At 42.3% G+C, this 14,229-nt stretch overlaps 1 protein-coding gene across 1 annotated transcript; it reads left to right on the forward strand.

Annotated features, from left to right (window-relative positions):
• Positions 1-6,348: 6,348 nt before the first annotated feature.
• Positions 6,349-14,178, forward strand: LOC311504309 (transmembrane protease serine 9-like; the record flags this gene model as incomplete). The annotated part of the gene is made up of 14 exons (XM_084567328.1): positions 6,349-6,368; positions 7,882-8,070; positions 8,274-8,542; positions 8,654-8,799; positions 8,887-9,193; positions 9,589-9,751; positions 9,859-10,127; positions 10,240-10,385; positions 10,474-10,786; positions 11,671-11,833; positions 11,941-12,209; positions 12,322-12,467; positions 12,556-12,844; positions 12,923-14,178. 14 exons carry the CDS (start codon positions 6,349-6,351, stop codon positions 13,096-13,098), a joined length of 2,865 nt encoding a protein of 954 aa, XP_084423454.1. The 3' UTR covers positions 13,099-14,178.
• Positions 14,179-14,229: the final 51 nt, after the last annotated feature.

Consider the following 14,229-nt stretch of genomic DNA (forward strand, 5'->3'; position numbering starts at 1 on the left):
AACAGAAAGAGACCAGTCAGTATAAAAATAATGTATGTACAGTACAAAAGTATAAGAAGTATAAAGTGACTGTGTCAAATACCTGTCTACTATACTTACTAACTTAAACACTGAAATTGCAAAGTGCATGCTGGAGAAAGCTGATTATTTGAGTTGTACTGTGTGGTACAGATATGGTTAAAGAGTCTGCCTGCAGAAGGAAGGAAGTGCCTGCAGTATCTCTCCCTCACACACCGCAGATGAACCAGCCTGTGACTGAGCAAGCTGCCCCGTGCTCTGCTCTCAGTCTTAACCGTGCAGTGGAGCATGTTCTACATTAGTCTAATAGCTTTGCCATCCATCCACCTCTCTCCGACCACCTCCACCGGGTCAAGGGGGCTTCCCCGGTCTGAGCTGGCCTTGACACACTTCTTGTCTGCTGCTTCAACAGACCACACCATTACATGCCCCGTCACCTCTTTACTGCTTGTATTTCCCCGTCATGTTGCCACAGACCATCAGTTTGCAAAACTACATATGCAACAATTCAATTCAGACATGTGGTCAGTGCATCGTCCCCCAGCAGCCTAGGCCTATTGCAGCATAACTAAGGGTGGTTCAGTCCAGCCCTAACTATCAGTTTCATCAAAAATATATAGAGGGTTTCTGCTTCCGAAGATTTTGGGTCATCCAAGCCTTTATGTCTTTAAGGCATGCTTGGTGCTTAACCACCTGATTAGTTTCATAGATAAATATAGCTGGGTGTCATCTGCATAGCAATGGAAGTTTATGCCATGTTTCCTAATAATATTTCCTAATGGAAGCATATATAATGTGAAGAGTATTGGTCCTAGCACAGAACCCTGAGGAACTCATAACTTACTTTTGTTTAAATAGAAGAATGATTGTTGACATGGACAAACTGGAATCTGTCTGACAGATAGGATTCAAACGAGTCTAATGCAGTTCCTTTAATACTGATCACACTTTCAAGTCTCTGTAGTAAAATATTGTGATCAGTAGTGTCAAATGCGGTACTAAGATCTAGCAGAATGAGTATAGAGACACGCCTCATGAAGCCATGAGGAGATCGTTGGTAACTTTAGCTAGAGCTGTTTCTGTACGACGATGAACTCTAAAACCTGACTGAGACTCTTCAAACAAACCATTCCTGTTTAAATGGTCATACAACTGATTAGCAACAACTTTTTGTAGAATTTTAGAAATAAAAGGAAGGTTGGAGACTGGTCTATAGTTGACTAAAACATCTGTTTTTTTAAGTCGAGTTTTAATTACAGCAATCCTAAAAGACTGAGGCACATATCCTTAATAAAGATAGATTTATCTGGTTTAATATGGAGATGTTAATTAATGGAAAAACCTGGGATGGGATCTTTGGACGATGGACCACAGTTACAGCTGGATGGTACAGCAATAAAATGGTTTGGCGTGTGTACAGATGAGGCCTTTTATTCACCCATATTCAGGAGCACATGAAATCAGCCAGCATCAGACCAGCGACACTCAAGCTGTTAAAATGGCGCCTTTTTATACTGTGTTTTAGCTAATGACCTTGGGGGACTTCATTGACAGGGATCCCCCCCCACTTACATTTAGAACAATAAAATATACATATCCTTTTGCCCGAACACCCTGAAGACAAAGAGACTGGTGAGTACATAATACACCTCATGAGATTCCTCATTGCACCTACATACACTTAAAGAGCAAAATATTACACTTTACATCCGCCATCACATTTCTATGCTCTTACTCATTTTTATCAATTGGCTGCATACTTTACTCCCATGTCCCTCTCTTCCAGGTGGACCTGCGTGGCCCACACAGCACCCGCCAGCCAACCCAGGCCACAAAAGGACAACATGGAGACAAACATTTCAACAATCAATATTACAAACTACAGCCATACCAATGAGCAAAACGCAATGTGATAAAATGTACTGTGAAAATCTTCAATAAAGTGCTGTTGCTCCAATTACAGTGCTTGTGCAATTATTGAAGTGCATGTGTTCCCATAGTCTAGCAGCCAAAAGTGCATGGTGCCATATTTAGAAAGTCAAGTGATGAAGCGCTCTTCGTCACAGATCTAGAAAGACAAGTTGATGGTTTAGATGCTATAATTGTTGAAGTGAACTCAGAAAGCTCTGCGGGAGAGAAGGATTCCAGATATTGACTAGGTCCTAATTCCTAATAAGTTTCTAATGCCACAGTACTTACATCTTTGACAGCCGTCAGAAAAATGCCTTGAATTTTTTCTCTAATGCCTGCAATTTTATTTGTGAAGAAGCTCATGAAGTCATTACTACTGAGGGCAAAAGGAATAGATGGCTCAACAGAGCTGTGGCTCTTTGTCACCCTGGGTAGAGTGCTGAAAAGAAATGTTCTTGTTTTCTTCTTATAATGATGAATAATGTGCTGTTCTAATATTACAGAGAGCTTTTTAATAAGTTGTTAAACTATCTTTCCAAGCTAAGTGAGCTTCTTTAGAATTAGTGGAATGCCAAATTCTTTCCAGCTTTCAGACTGCCTGCTTTGAACAGCCCAACTGTGAATTATACCAGGGAGCTAGCCTCCTAAGATTCATGACCTTCTTTTTCAGAGGGGCAACTAAGTTAAGAGTTGCACTAAGCGATGCTGCAGTGTTATCAACAAAATAATCTATTTGTGTAGGAGTTAAATTGTGGTTGCTGTCATCCACATCATTGGCACATGGCACTGAGGTAAATAATGAAGGAATTAACTTCTTATATCTAGTTACAGCATCATCAGATAAGATAAGCATGGTGGGGGGGGGGGGGGGGGGGGGACACACCACCTAGATAACCAGCGATGGAATGATGACATGCGACTAAACATGTCATCATTGGTGAGATTGGGCAGGGGTCCAGAGAAAACTAGTCTGACATAGTTTTGGCAAACTTACAAACCAATTCCACATTATGTTTAGTGACTCCCGATTGGCGTAACCGGGTGTCATTAGTGTCGACGTGAATAACAGTTTTACCATATGTAGCCTTAGCCTTAGCCAGCAGTTTAAGGTTAGATTCATTGTCGCCCGCTCTGGCCCCTGGAACGCACCTAACTGTGGTCGCTATCTTCACGTTCCGCAAAATAGAGTCGTCAATTACCAGCTAACAGGAGCTATGCTAACAGGAGCTACTCTCTGTCGGTCCACAGGGGGCTACAGGGCCCTGGCCAGCTGCTGATTTATTTTCCATGGTGCAGAGCCATACTTCCAATCCAGAGAGCCTTGCCTCCAATGCAACAAATAAACTACATTTATTACACGCACCATTACTATTAAAAGAAGCAGAAGAGTAACTGAACATGTGACAGGAACGTGCAGGAGAGAAAATGAGATACAGAGGGAGTCTTTTTCAGTCTGCAAACAGCAACACCGCATGGTGCAGAAGCAGGAAAATATGTTATACGCTTACTCACAAGATGGATGTGAGTAAGCGTATTACAAGGCAGAACAACCTTTGGGTCAGTGGGTTGTTTTAAGATAAGCTAAGACAAGATAAAATGGGACTTTATTACCTCTAAATCTAAATTAAATCTTCAAGACTGGCACATTAAACCAAATTTTTACCATGAAATGTAACAATTCACATTATGGGGACTTTAGTGCACAAAAAGGGAGGGGGGTTTCCACAAAGTGACTGTATAAACATATTTAAATCCCCACAACCAGAGCAACACCCGTACAAATACTGAAATGCTGCTTAGATAGATAGATAGTCATTTTTTTTCTCATGTCCGCTTTCCATCAATTCCTTATCTTTCTGTTATCCACCTCTCCTCATAGTTTCCACTGACTCCAGCCTATTCTTTGTAACCCAGTACCTTTTTTAGTTGCTGTGTTTAATTCTTCACATTGCCATAACATGGCAGCTTCTTCTTCTTAAAAATGATTTCCAGTATGGATGACAAAGGGGAAAAAAATGTTGACTTCATCATGATTAATCACGAACAGCAGACTGTGGTAAACACATAAAGGTTGCATTGAGCATTTTCCAGCACTGTTTCAATAAAGTGAAACGGGATTATTTAAACATTTAAACTAACTTCGACTAAAACTAACCCCAACGAATGCATGTGCTGTGCAATGCTCACAGCCCCCTTGACAGCTAACATAGCGTGAGATTTTGAGAGAACTGTCAAGGCCATTAGTCACTTTTTGTGTCTCAGTTCTCATTTAGTGTCAATTGCTTAACTGAGTTAGACACACTTTATTTTGATCAAATAAAGAAGTAACAGACCAACCACTCTTGCAGTTCTTTAAATACCCAAGCTTGGTCTTGACGTCAATCAGTTTTCATAAATGTTTGACCATTAAAATCATTCCGGGAAGAAGTAAAACATGCGGCGGCGGCAGGCCAAACAGGTTGATAGTTAACAAACGGGAATCATATTTAACAACAATACTTTAGAAGACTCTTTTGCAATATTTTTCTCTTTTCTCTCCAACAATTACAACAACTTTTACAATATCTCTTATTTGAGTCCTTGTTTTTTTTTTTTATGTACTTACTTCAGTTTTGTACAGCCAGGAGGAAAACCTCCTCTCTGACAGCCAAGTTGGGTCGAACCCTGTCACCCTATGATGACTGGACTTGTGCTGCTTGTCAGGGGGAGCGAGGGGGTGCAGCAGATGGGCTACTGCTCTGCTCTGTGCTTGAACCAGCAGCAGCAGAGGCTAGGCTGGCTACTACTAGTGTTAACGTTTGCCTCGCTAGAATCACTTATGGTATCCTTAAAAAAAATGTGGATATTTTCAGGCAGTGGGGGTCACTCAGTTTGTAAGGACGGCCAGCTCTAGGCAGATTTAAACAAGTGCCATAGTCCTTCCATTTCTTGATGTTTCATGTCCAGTGAGTTGGAAATCTTTTTGTAGCCATCTCCTGACTTATACTTTTCAGTGATCTTTTGTTTGAGTTTCCTGAAGTATTCTTTTGTCTCCATGTTTTAATTGTAGTAGGAATACTGATGAACTAGAGACTGGACCTCCCAGAAACAGGTGTATTTATACTTAAATCACTTGACAAACATCAACTGCACTGAGGTTATCCCCATTTCACTATTTGTGAACCAAATTATATTGACTGGGATTTCATGTATAAAAGCAACAAATGAGGAAAACATCCAAGGCAGGTGAATAGGCGTTGTAATGCACTGATTAACTGGCTTTTTGATTATGCAAATCTCTCTTCTGAATAAATCAATAACCAGAGACTTTGGAATCCCAAGTTCTTCTGTTACTGCAAAGTGGCAGTAGTTGCAGATTCATTTATATTTTGTGTATATTTTTGTGCATTGAAATTTGGTTTATACTGAAGGCTTAGCTATCCGATTCAACTTTAACTTTGTTTGTACAAAATAGCTTTGTGGGTCATTTTCATAGGTGACCAATTAATGAACACAAAGTTAACACGCACGAGAACAAGGGTCGAACATTTTCCAGTGTGTGTTTGAAATGTTATGTAATGGCAGTTGTAAAGGTCTTTGTCCTGTCTTTCAGAATGTATATTTGGTCAGGAAACGGATGAATGAGGAGGAAAAAGGTGCAAACTTGTCATCAGTGTGTCAGCAACAACTGTTCATCAATCAGGTAAAACTCCTTACCCATGTGTGTGTGACTGAAAGACAACGACAGTGGTCAGTGTTGTGATGTAATGGCAAAGATGTAAAGATGCCGGTGGTAATGTTTCATGTGAGTGATATACTTAACATGTGTACTGTATGTGTGCAAGACAAGATGACAAGACAACTCATTCACTGATTCCCGCCAAACAGAGCTGATTAATAATCCTTATTTTTAATTGTGATGAACAATGCCAGTGGTTTGTGTCACTCATTAATCAAAAAGACTGCTTTATGACCACACCAAAAGCGACACCACACTCCAGATATAGTTATTTAAACTAACTGGAAATATTACAAGTGTATGATTTGACATTAAATCATAGCTTCATATCTCAACACCCTGTGACAGCATGGTGATAACTTGTTTACAAGTCACAGGTTACATAACCTGGAGGTATTTTGTCTCTGAAATGCCATTTTACTCTTTACGTATTAAGTCAAAGTGCTAAAACACACCACTGAGCCACAAACAAAGGCAGGGGCGTTGCTGTCGCGTCTTGGAAAAATGTTCCACTGTTTGGCCATTTCTCAACGTGTGAGGTGTTTGGACTCTCATGTGTTGGGACTGTTCATGTGAAACTGGTTTGTCCCTGCTTTTGAAAAGCAAATCAATGCAACAATAGATAGGAGGTGTATATAGACCATGAAAGTGGAAGAACCCATTCATCAAAACCACTGTCTACAACAAAAGTTTTATCCAATATGTCACATGATGAGAAAAGGTAAATACTTTCAAAAGCTTTCTTGCTGTTGTTAGTTTGTTTTGTAAGCCACCCTCAACACAACAACTTGCAGTAGCCTCGAAGCTGTGTACACCAGTTTACTTAGTCAAAGTTAGTCAAAAGAAATGAGGAAATTGGTGAGCTTCTTGCCTGTGGGGTGCTTTATGGGAGGGGCATACTTCCAATACTTCAGGCTTGTACCTGCCACAGAGCCACATGCTTATAAAGGGTGACACACGGGAATTGTGCAGTAACACAATGGCTTTCAGGAAATGCATGACTGTTTTGACTCTGGTCAACCTCCTATCTGCAGGTAAGTCCCTTTTCAGATAATTCAGAAGGCTCGGCTAAATCCAAATTCTGACCAAATAGTTCTTTTTAACTGAATGTGGTGCATGGAGTGCTGTGCAAAAAAGTTTAGATTCTTGATACCTATTACACCAGACCATCCGAGATGTATCCAGTTGCTTTATACGGATCATTATAGAACTGGTTCTGTTGTAAAAGGCAAAAATTAATATTAGTTAGATTGACCTTTTCCTGCACACTGAGGACATTCCAGAGGGAATGGCTATACATGAGGACCAGCGTGTATTTGTAGTAATTCATTACCATTTACAATTTCACCCATCTCATTAAGGAACAACCATTACTGATGACTGAATAACTTTTGCTATCCACGTCCATGGCTGATTAGAACTTGTGAATCCTACATATATAGGATTCACCATTTCGTTCATTTAAAGGTGTCATACCTGGAGAAAAGTTGTGCTTGTCTGTTGTTATATGTTTTGTAATTTATTTATGTCCTTAGTAAAGCCTTTTTGATTAACATAAAAAGGTCTCTCCATTATTTTGGCAACATCAGTTTAGTCTGTGTTAAACCAAAAAAGTGCAGACAGGAGATGCTGGTAAAGTTCAAAGTCCAAAACTGCAAAAGAAAAAACAAAGGAGCAGGCGTGGATTGCAGGAGGGTACTGGGAGCACGTCCAAATACAGCCACAGGAGGAAACAAAGATGAGCAGTGTTACGATGAAGCACAAACCACACACATGGAAAACCACAAACCACAAAGACCAAACTGGGCACTATCGTGCGAGACTGAATTATCAGGCAGAGTGGTGGAGTGAAGACTCGGCTTATATTGAAAGGTTGAAAATGATGGCCGGGAGCAACTGTGCCTCATGAGCTGGAAAAGCCAGCCACGCTTTCTGTCACACATAGGCCACACTACTCTTTTAATGAGACATAATGTTTTTCTGTTTATGTGGAGAATTTTCCTGGAAAACAAACACTGATATATTTGTGCTGTCTCTTTCACAGGGTCACATGCTCAGCTTGATGGTAGGTCAAATTAAGGAGTTCTCTCATTAAATATCTGCTTTTCAAAGTGATTCAAGTGCTGGTGTTTAATAATGTTATTTTTCCAATTTAGAAACATAGGAAAAATAATTTGAGACTGGAATTAGTTCAGACTGACTTTAATACGTCTTGAGTGGAATTGCTTCTAAAGTTTGGCCCAATGGATCTCTCTTTCAGTATGTGGCACCGCTCCTCTGAATCCCAGGATAGTTGGAGGTGAAGATGCTCCAGCTGGAAGTTGGCCATGGCAAGTTAGTCTACAGAGTTTTAACAACCATGTTTGTGGTGGTTCCCTCATCAACAAAGAGTGGGTGATGTCTGCTGCTCACTGCTTCTCCAGGTGAGTGGCACAAATCACTGTAAAGTCCTTATTTCTGATGTGATCCAGCTAGAGCTGAGGTTTGATCAATATTTGTCAAAGAATGCAAATATCATACTGCAGATTATGAATACCAACATTGCAGACATTCCTGAACCAGTTCACATTACATAAATATTAATATGGTGACTCATGCCTCTAACAGTTTCATGTTAAATTTTCAGCTTAAATCCAGACAAGTGGACTGTCGTATTAGGGCATCAGAACCTACAGGGTGAAAACCCAAACCAAGTGTCCAGAACTGTTTCCACAGTCATTTTGCATCCAGACTATGACAGCTACACCAACAACAACGACATTGCTCTGCTCAGACTCTCCTCACCAGTCAGCTTCACAGACTACATCAGACCTGTGTGTCTGGCAGCGAGTGACAGCGTGTTCAACAACGGCACTGATAGCTGGGTCACTGGCTGGGGTTCAGTTAAGGAGGGAGGTGAGTCTGGATGTTTGCTGATGATTGCTTTTGGTTGAGTTCAGTGTTCATGCGTCTTGTAATCTGTAAGTTTATGCGACGTTTTCCTCCATTATTTTTTCTCCTCCTTAGTTTCTTTACCGTTCCCTAAAACGCTACAAGAAGTGGAGGTACCAGTTGTGGGAAACAGACAGTGTGACTGTCTGAATGGTGTGGGCACAGTCACAGACAACATGATCTGTGCTGGTGTTCTGGCAGGAGGCAAAGACTCATGTCAGGTGGGCTGCTTTTTTTCATTTTTCTCCCAGTGGTGAATGTGGTCAGGAGTTTCTAATATTCACACAGTGTCCTGTCCTTCCTCTCAGGGAGACTCTGGAGGTCCAATGGTGAGTAAGCAGGGCTCCGTCTGGGTCCAGTCTGGTGTTGTCAGTTTTGGTTTTGGCTGTGCTCGGCCCGGTCTGCCAGGAGTCTACTCCAGAGTGTCCCGTTACCAGTCCTGGATCAACTCCCACATCAGCTCTGATAAGCCAGGCTTTGTCAAGTTTACCTCCAGTGGGCTGGATTCTGACAGCAGCTACACCTGTCCTGGTCTCCCTCCTCCTCCTACTACTGCTATCACTGGCCCGACAGAAACAAGAACAGATTCACCATCCACTGGCTCCAGTGCTGAATGTAGGTATCCTAATCATCACTGAATATAGAAAGTACAATACAGGTTTGGACGGCACAGTGGGGAGGTGGTTAGCACTGATGCCTCACAGTGAGAAGGTACCGGGTTCGAATCCATGGGCCGACTGGGTCCTTTCTGTGTGGAGTTTGCATGACCTTTGAGCACAGAATCTCACTAGTTCATCCTTGACTCCAAGTGGACATTTGTTGCAAACTCAAAAAGTTCCTTCAAAGCCTTTGAGAGATTTTAATTTCAGAATAAAGTGTTTCTCAGATGGATGGCATTATGAATGGACGCAGACAGAACCCTCTAACAAAATGCATTTCACCTCATTTGTAACTGGAACAGAGGCATAACAATGGAATGAATTCTCTGTTTTCCTGCAACCATCTCACAGTGTGTGGCACCGCTCCTCTGAACCCCAGGATAGTTGGAGGTGAAGACGCTCCAGCTGGAAGTTGGCCATGGCAAGTTAGTCTACAGAGTTTTAACAATCATGTTTGTGGTGGTTCTCTCATCAACAAAGAGTGGGTGATGTCTGCTGCTCACTGCTTCTTCAGGTGGGTAACTAAAATGTATTTTACACAACTATTTGACGGTAATTTCATACTAATCAGAGGCACTCCTCCAATTCTAAAACCAAGACATTTTGTCTTTTCTCCTCCAGTACAAGTACGTCTGGATGGAGGGTTTCTCTGGGCCTTCAGAACCTAAAGGGTGAAAACCCAAACCAAGTGTCCAGAACTGTTTCCACAATCATTTTGCATCCAGACTATGACAGCTACACCAACAACAACGACATTGCTCTGCTCAGACTCTCCTCACCAGTCAGCTTCACAGACTACATCAGACCTGTGTGTCTGGCAGCGAGTGACAGTGTGTTCAACAGCGGCACTGATAGCTGGGTCACTGGCTGGGGTTCAGTTAAGGAGGGAGGTGAGTCTGGACGTTTGCTGATGATTGCTTTTGGTTGAGTTCAGTGTTCATGTGTCTTGTAATCTGTAAATTTATGTGAAAAATATTTCCATTTTTATTTTGTCCTCCTTAGTTTCTTTACCGTTCCCTAAAACGCTACAAGAAGTGGAGGTACCAGTTGTGGGAAACAGACAGTGTGACTGTCTGAATGGTGTGGGCACAGTCACAGACAACATGATCTGTGCTGGTGTTCTGGCAGGAGGCAAAGACTCATGTCAGGTGGGCTGCTTCATTTCATTTTTCTCCTTGTGGTAAATGTGGTTTGGAGTCTCTAGCATTCAGACGGTGTCCCATCTAATTTTTTCAGGGAGACTCTGGAGGTCCAATGGTGAGTAAGCAGGGCTCCGTCTGGGTCCAGTCTGGTGTTGTCAGTTTCGGTTTTGGCTGTGCTCGGCCCGGTCTGCCAGGAGTCTACTCCAGAGTGTCCCGTTACCAGTCCTGGATCAACTCCCACATCAGCTCTGATAAGCCAGGCTTTGTCAAGTTTACCTCCAGTGGGCTGGATTCTGACAGCAGCTACACCTGTCCTGGTCTCCCTCCTCCTCCTACTACTGCTATCACTGGCCCTACAGAAACATTCACAAGAACAGATTCACCATCCACTGGCTCCAGTGCTGAATGTAGGTATCCTAATCATCACTGAATATAGAAAGTACAATACAGGATTATCTCTCATTTATGCGGTTAATAAAACACTCATAGATTCAAAAAACAACAACTGGAACTACCAATTTGTGGTTGTCTGCCTCTACCTGGTTCTAGTTGCAGTTCCCATCCATGTTTGTCCAGACTTTAATCGTATTTGAGCAGCATTACTGGGAAATTTCATGTCACAGTGAAGATGATTTTGAGCTTCAATATTATGAAATGTCTTTATTCCATCATTTATCTACTCACTCATTGTGTGAATTCTTTTCATCACGAACATATAAATTCTTGAGCCATGGAAAACACATATTTTGTGAGGTCACAATGACCTTTGGTAAATGGTAAATGGCCTTGCTTTTATATAGCGCTTTTCTACCTATTGGCACTCAAAGCGCTTTACAGTCATAGACACATCTACCCATTCGCTCACACAAGCACACGCACATTCACACACCAGTGCCACGCACTGGGAGCAACTGGGGGTTCAGTGTCTTGCTCAAGGACACTTCGGCATGTGGCACATTCCGGGGATCGAACCGCTAACCCTCTGGTTCATGGACAACCCGCTCTACCTACTGAGCCACAGCCGCCCCACTTTGAGCACCTTTGAGCACCTTTGAGCCCAGACTCTCACTAGTTCATCCTTGACTCCAAGTGGACATTTGTTACGAACTCAAAAAGTTCCTTCAAAGCCTTTGAGAGATTTTAATTTCAGAATAAAGTGTTTCTCAGATGGATGGCATTATGAATGGAAGCAGACAGAACCCTCTAACAAAATGCATTTCACCTCATTTGTAACTGGAACAGAGGCATAACAATGGAATGAATTCTCTGTTTTCCTGCAACCATCTCACAGTGTGTGGCACCGCTCCTCTGAACCCCAGGATAGTTGGAGGTGAAGACGCTCCAGCTGGAAGTTGGCCATGGCAAGTTAGTCTACAGAGTTTTAACAGTCATGTTTGTGGTGGTTCTCTCATCAACAAAGAGTGGGTGATGTCTGCTGCTCACTGCTTCTTCAGGTGGGTAACTAAAATGTATTTTACACAACTAGTTGACGGTAATTTCATACTAATCAGAGGCACTCCTCTAATTCTAAAACCAAGACATTTTGTCTTTTCTCCTCCAGTACAAGTACGTCTGGATGGAGGGTTTCTCTGGGCCTTCAGAACCTAAAGGGTGAAAACCCAAACCAAGTGTCCAGAACTGTTTCCACAATCATTTTGCATCCAGGCTATGACAGCTACACCAACAACAACGACATTGCTCTGCTCAGACTCTCCTCACCGGTCAGCTTCACAGACTACATCAGACCTGTGTGTCTGGCAGCGAGTGACAGTGTGTTCAACAGCGGCACTGATAGCTGGGTCACTGGCTGGGGTTCAGTTAAGGAGGGAGGTGAGTCTGGACGTTTGCTGATGATTGCTTCTGGTTGAGTTCAGTGTTCATGTGTCTTGTAATCTGTAAGTTTATGTGAAAAATATTTCCATTTTTATTTTGTCCTCCTTAGTTTCTTTACCATTCCCTAAAACGCTACAAGAAGTGGAGGTACCAGTTGTGGGAAACAGACAGTGTGACTGTCTGAATGGTGTGGGCACAGTCACAGACAACATGATCTGTGCTGGTGTTCTGGCAGGAGGCAAAGACTCATGTCAGGTGGGCTGCTTCATTTCATTTTTCTCCTTGTGGTAAATGTGGTTTGGAGTCTCTAGCATTCAGACGGTGTCCAATCAAATTTTTTCAGGGAGACTCTGGAGGTCCAATGGTGAGTAAGCAGGGCTCCGTCTGGGTCCAGTCTGGTGTTGTCAGTTTCGGTTTTGGCTGTGCTCGGCCCGGTCTGCCAGGAGTCTACTCCAGAGTGTCCCGTTACCAGTCCTGGATCAACTCCCACATCAGCTCTGATAAGCCAGGCTTTGTCAAGTTTACCTCCAGTGGGCTGGATTCTGACAGCAGCTACACCTGTCCTGGTCTCCCTGCTTCCACAACAACTTCCACAACAACAAGACCAACCACTCGTGTAACAAGTCCTTCATGTGGGTGCAATGAAATTTGGACATGATTTGGATGATTTTATTCATTTCTTTTCTAAATGTGTATTTTTTCACATTTAGTTCCAGCTTGTGGCAAAGCCCCCATGAACAATCGTGTTGTCGGTGATAGTGGAGTTGTACCTGGAGGAACCTGGCCCTGGATGGTTAGTCTCCACAAGAATGGGGTTTTCACTTGTGGAGGAACCTTAATTTCCGACAACTTTGCACTTTCTGCCGCGGATTGCTTTTCTACGTAAGTACACAATAAGATTGCTTGTATTTTTATTTTATTTTTTTTTAAGATATTATGTACTGTATCTAAAAAGACATTTCAACCTCCTCACAGACACAGTCCAGATGTCAGTGAGTGGAAGGTGCGCCTTGGTTTTCGACTTGTAAACGGTTTGGAGGAGTTCGAGAAATCTCTGGGTGTTGTGAGCATTTTATTTAGTCAGATGACCGGCTCCAATATTGCAATATTACAACTGGCTGAAGCAGTGAGCTACAACGATTACATCCAGCCAGTGTGTCTGGACATCAGCAATACCAGATCCTTCCCAGTTGGTAGTCAGTGTTGGGTGGCAGGCTGGGACAAGGGACCCAAAAAAAGAGGTAAGGTTATATTTAGCTTTTCTGTTTGTTGCAAGGTTTTCTCTTATAGCAAGTGAAATGTCAGTGGATACTTCGATTGATTCATCATAGATTGATGATTCACAAATACTGTACTCACGTAAATAACTGCGGTTCTTGTAGGTGTCAGTAAATCCGGCTCCTCTCTTCGAGACCTAGAAACTCAAGTGGCAACTTGTGGGAATATTTCTGATTCACACAACATTTGCACTTACACTATGGACCTTCAACAGGTGAAGAAAAATCCCATCTACCGTTTTTTCTATCTTTTTTCTTTTTGGCATGAATTTTCAGACTGTTGCGTCACAGTCTTAGTTATAATGATCCTTATTTTATATCCACAGGGGGATCAAGGCAGCCCTCTGCTGTGCAAGTCAGACACATCTTGGTTCCAGGTTGCTACTGTAACAATGAGTGGAAGTAAATCGGCCCGTACAGATGTCCAGGTCTTTTCCAAAACTTCAAGATTTGGATCATTCATTGAAAAGACAGTGGGGGATCTGCCATCTCCTGCAGCAAATGTAACAGGAAATTCCCCACGTGTCTCAGTGTCTTTATTTCTGTCTTTCACCGTCCCCATTACCTCAGTGTTTCTGTTGTCTTTATCTGGTGTTGGGGGTGGTTGAAGCAGTTCACTAGCAGTCTAAAAAGGCAAGCGACAGCAGTGAAATCCCTCAGTAAGCTTCGATTTATATGCTTACTTACAATAATAAAAACAAATCTTCACGAGGTATTGCCAAAGAAGTTTACATTTTTAT

The sequence above is a fragment of the Chelon labrosus genome, assembly GCF_963514085.1.
Source record: "Chelon labrosus genome assembly, chromosome: 19".
Taxonomy (NCBI): domain Eukaryota; kingdom Metazoa; phylum Chordata; class Actinopteri; order Mugiliformes; family Mugilidae; genus Chelon; species Chelon labrosus.